Source organism: Cicer arietinum, chromosome 4 (assembly GCF_000331145.2).
Source record: "Cicer arietinum cultivar CDC Frontier isolate Library 1 chromosome 4, Cicar.CDCFrontier_v2.0, whole genome shotgun sequence".
In the NCBI taxonomy this organism is placed as follows: Eukaryota; Viridiplantae; Streptophyta; class Magnoliopsida; order Fabales; family Fabaceae; genus Cicer; species Cicer arietinum.
Genome location: NC_021163.2, coordinates 42,387,204 through 42,398,015, shown reverse-complemented (window position 1 = coordinate 42,398,015; position 10,812 = coordinate 42,387,204). Strand labels below are relative to the sequence as shown.

The window sequence follows — 10,812 nt, the reverse complement described above, 5'->3', positions numbered from 1 at the left end:
TGCTGAGATCAAGCCTATGCAGCCTCACATATTTTCCCAACTCGTTCGGAGCTGCAACAGATAAGTAAACATATTAGGTCATTCATGCTTAGAAATCTAAGTGGCCATATTAGGGAAAAAGCTGGATGAATGCTATGAGACTCTTATTAGTGAAATGTAACAACTTAAAAAATAAACGAAATCTGACACCACATAAATATTCTTAAGATAGTTGTGAGCTTAGCAAAATCCTCATGTATTACCTGCGGATATATTTCTGCAGGAAAAATATTAGTGATATATCTATACAAAGGCTTGATAACACCACCTCATATGACTTTTCCTTATTTTATACATAAAATAACTACCTTATACACATAAATAAATTGATATGGCAGTTACCAAAATTTGATGGATAATAACACCATGTTATTCATAAAAAGAACAGTAACTGATATCTATTCCTCTATCTAATTGCAGATTCAAACTCACCCTTTCAGATGATGCTCTTGTAGTTGAGCTTGAAGCTGATGGTCTACTAACACCCCAGATGACCCCAAGGTTGAAAGTTTTTCATTTAAAACAGATGTTGCATAGCACCCCTACCATCAGTATATCTGATCACGACACAATCATTCAAAAAAGATTAGACATAAAGCTAAATTGAAAATACCTCTATGTAAGTAGCAATGGCGGCAATGGGAGAACTCTTTGGCTTTCTGCCAGAACATAGAGAGGTGAAAAAGCATTTGAGCAAAATGGTAAAGCCTTTGAGCTCCAATGTCACAATAATACCAGATCTAACCAAAATCAAAATCCAGTCAGTAGCAATCCACTGAAACCAAAGCAAATGTTTAGAAAATAAAACACAAAATTTAAGTAGAAATTCAGAAGAAAATTAAGAAATTATTTAAAATTGCACTTAGCACTCGCCAGATGTAGGTTAGGGTTCCTGCGATTTGAAAGAGAAATTAAGAAATGTTAAAGATTCAATTAATTCAATATCTTACATAACAAATTCATAAAAAAAAAAAAAAATTTAATCTCCACCAAAACAAATAGAATACTATTGGCTTTTCTTCAAAGTTAATAGGAGTGGATATCAACACTCAAACCCATCCCCGGCCCGAATGTTAATTTCGGAAAAAAATCCACGTTCACACCTAAATCAAAGCGAATTTCCCCCCTCCAAATGAAGACAGTTTCTGGTACCGCAAGTGCGGATTATATTGTTAGTCCTAATTTGCTTATTTTTGTAATTTGCTTATAAAAAATTCTACTTTATTTATATAAAAATAAAAACTACTTTATTTATATAAAATTAAAGCATAAAAATCGGCATATAATATAACAATTGTAAAATTTGCTACGAAATTTGTTGCAGATGTTTTCTACGGAAATTCACTGTCGAAAAATCATAAGGAAAAAGGTGAGTTTTGTTGCAGACATATAATCATATGTAAATCCGCAGCAAAATAAAACTTTACCTGTCGTTTTACCTGTGGAATCTAACACCACAGCAAAATCCTCATGTATGCAGGAAAAATGCTGATGTCTAGTAGTGGTTCTTGATTGAATGAAAGATGTCTTTGTGAATTTAGATTTGCAGTGGTGGGGTTGTGTTATTGTGTTGAATGAGGAGAATGACTTCTCTTAAGCCTTCTCACAAATATTTGGTGGGACCAAAGATATATTAACAGTTTGTAAAAGAAGTTGGACGGAAAAACTATTTTAAAATAAAACCATTTTTGTAAGAATATAAATCAAATGAAAAAAAAAAATCTAAAAAGATTAAAATAATAAATATTATAATTATAAGAACTAAAAATATATTTAAACCTAAAATCAAATAAATTAACAGCATACACAACTACCATCCAATAATATAGCACGTGGCAAGTACCAATGCACGAGAATTAAAATAATCCAATCAATTTATTCATAATTAATCAAATCAAAATATAAAAATAAAGGAAAATGAATATATTCAACGGATAACTTATTCATAATTAATCAAATCAAAATATAAAAATAAAGGAAAATGAATATATTGAACGTGAGTTATCCGTTTCATTTATTGCACATAATTGGTAATCGGACCATAACATTATACCACATAATTCTAACAAGTATATCTATAATAATATATACCTTTTAGAGTATTAGAAGCAACTAATTCTAGCAATCGAACTCATTTATCCTGTCCAACTCAATTTTTGTACACAGACATTTTCTCCGTCTGCTTCTCCACATTTTTTTTTTATGAACATGAAATTAAAATTAGTAATAAGCTAGGTGACTATGAGAAGTCTTACAATCAGCTAAAGAGCAAATAATCTAGATAAGGACAAGAAAACTTTAAAATACTGAAAGAGAATGATCTATTATGTCCTAAAAATGCACTAAAATCATCATAAGTCACTACAAAAAAAATCTATTGTGACACTCAATATTTAATAATATATATTTGTTTGTCATTATAATTACTTTTAGCTATAGAGAAAGTGTCACATATACTAATTTAATATCAATTTATAATAACTTAAAAAAGAATGAAATATTCACATAAAAAATAACTCACCCTAGGGAAACTAAACTTAGAAATATTTATTTTACACCTTCATTATTATTAATTCAATGTAAAATAATAATTCAATGTAAAATATTTATTTTACACTAACATTCATCAAAAAAATAACTCACCAGAAAAGAAAATGGTTTCACGCACCAGCACCAAAAATGAACTTCCTCTGTAGCAACTCTCTTTAGAAAATTTTCTTCACCAAAAATCGATTCATGCAATTTTCGTCTCAGAAATTATCAAAGTAATTTTCGTTCTTCAATGCAATGCCTTCATTTCCATTTCTCTAAAATTCTTTTTTCCTATTTCTTCTCTTCTCAATTTGTTTCCCTATTTCATTTCAGAAATTGTCAAAGTTGAAATTGTTATTCAAACTCATCGATTCAGATTCAAACTCATGAAATACCAGTAGTAACTGTTCAACAATTTACGATTTTGTTATTCAAACTCATCGATTCAGATTCAGATTCAGTGATTTACGATTTTGTTATTCAAACTCATCGATTCAGATCCAGATTCAGTAAGTGAAAATTGTTTTTCCTTTGTTAGCAATTTGCATAGGTTGAATGATTTGATTGATTTTAGTATTTTATATTTTAAAATGGTTTTGAGGTTCTTCTATTTTCATTTTCAGAGAAAGGATAATGAAAAAGCAAAAAACAAATATGGAGTTTCTCATCTTCAAGCTCAGGTACAATTGTATCATGTATTGCAGCTTCCTAACTCTTGATCTTTGAGTCGACCGTCTTAGAAAAATAAATGAAAGTTGTTATGTCTACTATCCCTGAATCTGAATTTTGAGATTGCTGGTCTTTCGCCGGATATTAGTGCCTTTGTCAGAAAGTCGGTTTCAGAGCGGTTTACGGTCACCGCTACTACTGGTATTTCATGTATTTAATATAAAATAAGGGTAGAATTTAGGTCATGATAATTATGTGTTTGAATGTTCTATAGCATGAGAAGCAATAGATTTAACGGATAGAGTTTATCTCTCTTTTAATTTAACAGTTATCAGAACTATGTATCACACACTCCAAGATTCAAGTCTTGATAATATTAGAGTACTCTTCAATCTCAAAATATAAATATAAATTAGGAAAAAAATAGATATGTTTGATTAAATTTCAAATTATGTATATTAATTTGTACTCTTCAATCTCGTACTGGCTGAGCATTCTCATCAGTGGTGAGAGCAATTCTACCATGTGTACATTTGTCACAGAAAATGTCACCACAGTTCCTACAATAATGCTGGTAAAAGCAGCGGATCCTGTCATTAGAAACATGGTACGGTAAAGAGAAAACATAGCATGAGAATGGAAACAGGGAGATCAACCTTGCGTATAAAAGCCCCAAAATCAGTGCCACATGCTGTACATTTTGAGACCGGTTTCATATTAGGGACCGTCCAATTATACATTAACATTATACATGTTAAAACATTCACAGTCAACCTCGTGAAGATGAGAAAATTAGAAATTGCGTTCTAGTAAACATGAAAATGGTTTGAAAGAAAACATTAATGCTAAATTCATAGGATCCTTTAGTTGCCGAAAGGAGGGAGAAAACTCAAGTTGCATCTATTGTTACCCAATGATCTTTCTCTTCCTTGGCAGGTTTAATCATATTCATCCAATCACCAAGGCCTTTCTTTCTTTCGGTAGGCTGTTCATTTGTTTTTAATGATTCAATAGGCCTCCTGCTTCCACCCATTTCCTTGAACTGCAGTAAAAAATGAGTAAGACATATATAATAAACAATTGGCAGCATTGAAAACAATACGAGAAAACTTGATAAGTAGATATGTTTGATTAATATTAGAGTACTCTGTGACAAATTTCAACTTTTTTACTGATTTCAATATTTCCTCATATTGCAAAACCATTGGCAGTTTGCACATTCAATTCAATATTATACAAATCACCAGTTTACCATGCATTTGAGCTTAATGCAGGTTGCATTGCAATCCATTATCAAGTGGCTGAATATTCTTGCAATATATTATAAACCAGTCACATAGCATTGCAATCCATTATCAAGTGGCTGAATTAAATTTTGGCTCTATTTGATTGTTAATTAGGTGTGAATTATTTGCTTTTATCATACAATTGTCAATAATGGATCTTCTCATTCATTTTGTCTTTCTTTCTTTCTTTTTGGTAACTAGAGTGGCTGAATATTCTTGCAATATATTATAAACCAGTCACATAGCATTGCAATCCATTATCAAGTGGCTGGATTAAATTTTGGCTCTATTTGGTTGTTAATTATGTGTGAATTATTTGCTTTTATCATACAATTGTCAATAATGGATCTTCTCATTCATTCTGTCTTTCTTTCTTTCTTATGGTAACCAGTGCTTATCTGAAGCTTGGACGTACACAAGGCTGGTTCTTGAGTTCTTTGTTTCAATCTTCTCGGTTAGTTTTTAAAAATGCAATAGTTTGTATTATTATTAAAAATGCAAAACAATAAGCGAGGTCTACAGTAGCTAATTTCTATTTAGCAATAAAATATCATATATCTTATAATAATAAAGACATACAAACAGGTAGCAATCAAGATTATTATTATTATTATTATTATTATTATTATAATTTATCAAGAAACACTGTTTATGATTATTATTATAATAATTATAATAATAATAATAATTATTATCATCCGTTTGTTTCCTTCATTTTCCTTTCTTTATATTTAAGTTATATTTATTAATTTTTGTGTGTTATTTCATTCAATTTTTCAGTTTATTGCATTGAATTGAATGGATAAGAGTTGGATATCCTACAACCCTAACAACTCTCTTAATAAAGAGAAGTACATTAGAGGAGTTACTAATTTTCTTGATTTTGCATTTGCAAAATCAAATGATGGAAAAATTTTATGTCCTTGCACCAATTGTGTCAATTGCAAGTGGCGCTCTCGAGTGGATATTTATGAGCATCTAATCCATTTTGGGTTTCTAAAAGGTTATGTTACTTGGGTCTTTCATGGTGAACAAGTTAGCTCGTCTAGTTCTCAAAGTGTATCTCAAGTAGAAGGAGAGTTTGGCCATGACATAGATACATTGATTTATGATGCCTTTGGAATACATCCAACTAATGAGAGTGATGGTGCAAATTTAAATGTGGAGGACGAGAATCCCAAAGCATTCTTAGATGAACCCAATACTCAACAATTTGAAGATGATAGTAATTTGGATAAGTTCTATCTGTTGTTAAATGAGGCAGAGCAAAATCTTTATCCTGGTTGTAAGAAGTTCATAAAACTATCATTTATTGTCCATTTGTATCACTTAAAGTGTCTAAACGGGTGGACTGACAAAAGTTTTTCCATGTTGTTAGAGCTTTAAGGGGAGCATTACCAGAAGAAAATACATTGCCGAAATCTTTTTATGATACAAAAAAGATTATTTGTGGATTAGGTCTCTCATATGAAAAAATTCATGCTTGTCCCAATGATTGCATATTATATTGGAGAGATTCTTCTAATGCTCAAATTTGCTCAAAATGTGGCATGTCACGATGGAAACTAAACTCTAATGACAATGAAGGTAGAAAAAAAATCCCTGCAAAGGTTCTTCGTTGGTTTCCTCTTAAACCTAGACTACAAAGACTCTTTCTATCATCAAAAATAGCTTCTTCTATGACATGGCACAAAGATGGTAGAACAAAAGATGGGCTCATGAGACATCCAGCTGATTCTTTCGCTTGGAAATATTTTGATAGTCAACATCCTGATTTTTCGTGCGACCCTCGTAATGTTCGACTAGGTTTAGCTTCTGATGGTTTTAACCCTTTCAAAACTATGTCAATTTCTCATAGCACTTGGCCTATTGTTTTGATTCCTTATAATCTTCCTCCATGGATGTGTATGAAGCAACCTAATTTTATACTTTCATTGCTTATTCCTGGTCCAAAAGGTCCAGGAAATAAACTTGATATCTATATGCAACCTCTTGTGGAAGAACTAAAAGAATTATGGGAAAATTGGGGTGAAAACATTTGATGCATGCAAAAAGGAGTCATTCCAAATGCGTGCTGCTATCATATGGACTATCAACGATTTCCCAGCATTTGCAAATTTGTCAGGCTGAAGCGCTAAAGGTCGATATGATTGTCCATGTTGTGGATTAAAAACTGCGTCTCATTGGTTGCGTTATAGTCGGAAGTTTTGCTACATGTGTCATCGTCGTTGGTTAGAGCCTACTAGTAAGTGGAGATACAATAGAGGAAAATTTGATGGAACCCAAGAGTTTAGAGCACCGCCGGAGCTACCTAATGGTGCAAGTGTCTTGAGACAATTGGAAGATCATGGAATAGGTAATGGGTCACCATGGAAAAAGAAAAGCATTTTGTTCACATTACCTTATTGGCAACATAATGTTCTTCGTCATAATCTTGATGTAATGCACATTGAAAAAAATGTTTGTGATAACATTATTGGAACATTGTTGCATTTAGACGGAAAATCAAAGGATAACGATAAGGCACGTTATGACCTTGTAGACATGAACATTAGAAGTCAACTACATCCAACGATGCATCCAAGTAAAGGTAAAAAATATTTGCCTAGAGCTTGTTACCAAATGACATCGAATGAGAAAGAAATATTTTTGGAAGTTCTCAAAAACTTAAAAACCTCAGATGAATATTTTTCTAATATATCTAGATGTGTGCAAGTGAAGCAACACAAGATATTTGGTCTCAAAAGCTATGATTGTCACCTTTTAATGCAAAAGTTTCTTCCTATAGCTATACAAGGTTGTTTGCCTGACAAAGTGAGTTTAGCTATATGCGATCTTTGTCATTTCTTCAAAGAATTGTGTGGCAAGGTTCTTAATGAGCATAATTTGGAGCACTTGGAGAATCGAATTTCCAAAACATTGTGCCAGTTAGAAAAGATTTTCCCTCCATCTTTTTTCACTATAATGGTACATTTGTTAATTCATTTGGCATATGAGGCAAAAGTTGCAGGTCCTGTTCATTATCGATGGATGTATCCAATTGAAAGGTATTACACATTTTTTCGTTCATTTATATTCATTATTAGATTATTAAGTAAAATTATGTTATCTTATTTGGTGACCTAAACTCTCTTTTTTAGGTTCCTTTTTACTCTAAAGTCATTTGTTCATAATCGAGCACATCCAGAGGGATCTATTGCAGAGGGTTATTTAGCTCATTAATGCTTGATATTTTGTTCCCGATATCTCTCTTCGGTGGAAACTTATTTTAATCAACCTAGTCGAAATGATGATTCGAATTTTGTGGAAAATACAAATCTTTTAAATCCTAGAGGGAGACCATTGGGGAGAAAGTGTAAAGTTGGATTCAATGTGAAGAAAAGAAAAAGGGCTTCTCGGATCTCCCTTGACAAGAAAACATTGTTGCAAGCACATAGATATGTGCTTTTTAATAGCCATAATGTCGACCCCTTCCAAAAGTAAGTCAATTTATTTATGTTTATATTTAATTACTAAAATTTGGTTTGACATCTTTATACTAATTATAATGTCTAATCTCTCTTAACCTTTTTACACAGAGAACACATTGATCTTATTAGGAGACAAAATCGTCGAATATCTTCTTATGAAGTTGACAAAATTCATGGTTGATCATTTTCTGATTGGTTCCGTGAACGAGTATGTGTTAGAAATCATTTTCATCCCTAATATAGAATTTATAATCATTTTAAATTTTAACAATTTGCAATTGTTGTAGGTTTCACGGTTGGAAGAGCAAGGTAGTGCTCTAGTGACAGATGATATCAAATGGCTTGCACGTGGTCCACTAGAAATAGTGAGAAAATATAGTGGTTATATTATTAATGGAGTTAGATTCCATACAAAGAAGCGCGAAAGAGGCTTAAAGACTCAAAATAGTGGCATCGTAGTTACTGTTAAGACAAAAAGTTATGCTAGTTCAAGAGATAAGCACCCGAAAGAAGGGCAAATCAACTATTATGGTGCACTCACAGATATAATTCAATTAGATTATTCGGGAAAATACAAGGTGTTGGTATCAGTGACCTCGCAATAAAGAAAATATATCAGTTTTCGTTACCAAATTAATCAGTATCAAGCGCACAGCGGAAATTAAATTTTGAGGCATGCAAAGTTAGCAATATAGAAAATTAAAGAGAGAGAGTTAGAGAAGAAGACACAGAGATTTATCCTGGTTCGGTTGTTCCACAACAACCTACGTCCAGTCCTGAAAATCCAATCGGATTTCAGATTTTCTTCTCCTTCAATAGAAAGAATCAATTACAGATTGTCCAGTTTCCTCCCTGAAACCTATCAATCTCTAATTATATCTTTCCTATTGAATACCCTCTGATCCTTGTAGACACTCAGCAGCCTATCACAGAATCAAAGTACGACTCTTTCTTGTTGAGCCCTCTCAACCAAGAAAGTAGCCACCAGTTTCAAGCTGGCTTTTCTTGCGTCCTATTCCTTTCAAAGATTTATTACAGAATGAATAAAAGATGTAAAACAAAAGAGTCTTCAATCTTTATGAATGTTGCTCCTCACAAATCTGGATATTCATGGATTGTTCATGAGCACATTATCATTTCTCTTAGATTGTCAACAAACTGTATTGAGATCTGTAATCACAATTATGAAGTTGTTAGTTTGTTGCCATGAACCGTTTTTGAGAGCATAAGAGAAATTATGAAAGTTAGGAAAAAGTTATGTAAAAGTTATGTAAAAGTTTTTAGAAGTTATGAGAATAAAGATTGAAAGACATCTTATATAGTTTCTGAAAAACCAACTACGAAATCGATTTCCCAATCGATTTTGTAAAGTTATAAAATGAGCTAAATCGATTTGCCAATCGATTATCGCGATCTTGGTTTTCTTTAATCTTGAAACTATACAAGCTAATCGATTTACCAATCGATTCTTTAAAACAACACTTTTCAGTAGAACATGTCCAGACCTGTGAAGGTAAATATTTTTGGTAAAATAGAACTGTTGATCTATTTGCCCATGTCCGTGGTCGAACTAAGAATTTTTATCTTAAAGTAAAAATTGGTGTCAAACTGTCAATTATAATTATAGCAATTGTGTAGGCCTAAAAGACTGTTGCATAGCGAAATTTGAATAAAGTGCAATTTTCTGTGATTTGCGATTGACAACATTTATGTTCTTTTATTCTTGCAAATAATCCTATCCCGTTCTTTTGACCAAGTGAGGATTGATTTGATTGAAGGAGGCTAAATAAACTCTTTTTTAATTGTGAAATTTGAAGTCAGAAGCATATGAGCTCAAGCAAAGGGGCATAAAATGACTTGTTCCTTTGTTGTAGTGTTGCTGAAAAATGAGTTGTTTATCCTTCCCTAACTAAATATTATGTAGCCCTCCTCAAACCCACCAAATTATGTTACCTTTTTGTTTTCCACCTTTTCTGATATTTTGAATGGAGTTTTTCCATTGGATTTTACAGTCACGTCACAAGAACAATGACTATTAGTTTAACTATACTTACTGTGGTTGTTGTAAGACCCATAATTTTAAGGTACACTTTATGTATTTTATATGTTTTGGATTTTGGCTCAGAGGCTTTTTAGCCAAAGTTAATAATATTATGGAGTGTATAGGATCAAAAAGTTATTTTGACCCCGTTTAGAATTACTCGTCGATAAATAAATTTAAATTAAGTGCGGTAAATCCTTTACGGAGAATTTAATGCATTACGGGTGAAATGGTAATTTAACAAATATCTAGACATTTTGAGATATTTGTTAAGTTATATTTAATATATATATGTTTGCTTGGAGAGAATAGAAAGGAAGGAAATTAGAAGGAAGGAAAAGGAAAAGAAAAGGTTATATAAAGGAAAGAAGGAAATAGAAAGGAAGGAAAAACAAAGAAAGGAAAAAGGAAGGAAGGAAAATCTGATTTTCCATCTTCTTCCTCTGCCAACCGCGGCCATTTCTCCCTCCTTCTCCCGTTTTCATTTTCGTCGCTTTCTTTTCTTCAAAACTAGTAACCCAAGGTTGGGTGAGAGTTAGAACAAAGGTTTCGCAACTCCACTCTTCCTCTTTGATCCGAAAACGAAGAAAAACGGTATTTGAGATTCAAACACAAACCCCTCCGTTTCTTCTAGATCCAAGCTTCATTTCGCGAAGAGTTAGAAGGGAAAGTTGCTCACTACCACGCCACGGTGCTAGGGGACCAATTTGGAGGCGACGTTGCGAGCGGAGATTTTTACCGGATTTGCTCGCGGTACCAGAAACGCACGTTAGAG

The 10,812-nt window shown here is 32.4% G+C and overlaps 2 protein-coding genes across 6 annotated transcripts in view; both read left to right on the top strand.

The window, feature by feature from the left end:
- Nucleotides 1-2,661: 2,661 nt before the first annotated feature.
- Nucleotides 2,662-10,812, top strand: part of LOC101505196 (uncharacterized) — a 17,299-nt gene continuing 9,148 nt past the window's right edge. For 4 of the 5 annotated variants that reach the window (XR_001144815.3, XR_003470362.2, XR_003470361.2 and 1 more), the window contains exons 1-4: nucleotides 2,662-2,804; nucleotides 2,905-3,080; nucleotides 3,195-3,251; nucleotides 4,918-4,980. The gene's annotated coding sequence lies outside the window, so the exon portion shown is untranslated. Of the gene's footprint in view, nucleotides 2,805-2,904; nucleotides 3,081-3,194; nucleotides 3,252-4,917; nucleotides 4,981-5,306; nucleotides 7,574-7,666; nucleotides 8,006-8,104; nucleotides 8,205-8,283; nucleotides 9,086-10,812 lie in introns of those variants that run through there. The other variant, XR_012162566.1, reaches the window with a different exon arrangement.
- Nucleotides 5,325-6,568, top strand: LOC140920068 (uncharacterized). Its single transcript, XM_073367381.1, has 2 exons — nucleotides 5,325-5,818; nucleotides 5,905-6,568. Exons 1-2 carry the CDS (start codon nucleotides 5,325-5,327, stop codon nucleotides 6,566-6,568), a joined length of 1,158 nt encoding a protein of 385 aa, XP_073223482.1.

Excerpts from the sequence above, each read along its gene's own strand:
- LOC140920068 (XM_073367381.1), top strand. The coding sequence starts at position 5,325 with ATGGATAAGAGTTGGATATCCTACAACCCTAACAACTCTCTTAATAAA. Across the intron at positions 5,819-5,904 it reads CTTTATCCTGGTTGTAAGAA|AGCTTTAAGGGGAGCATTAC; the intron begins GTTCATAAAACT and ends CCATGTTGTTAG.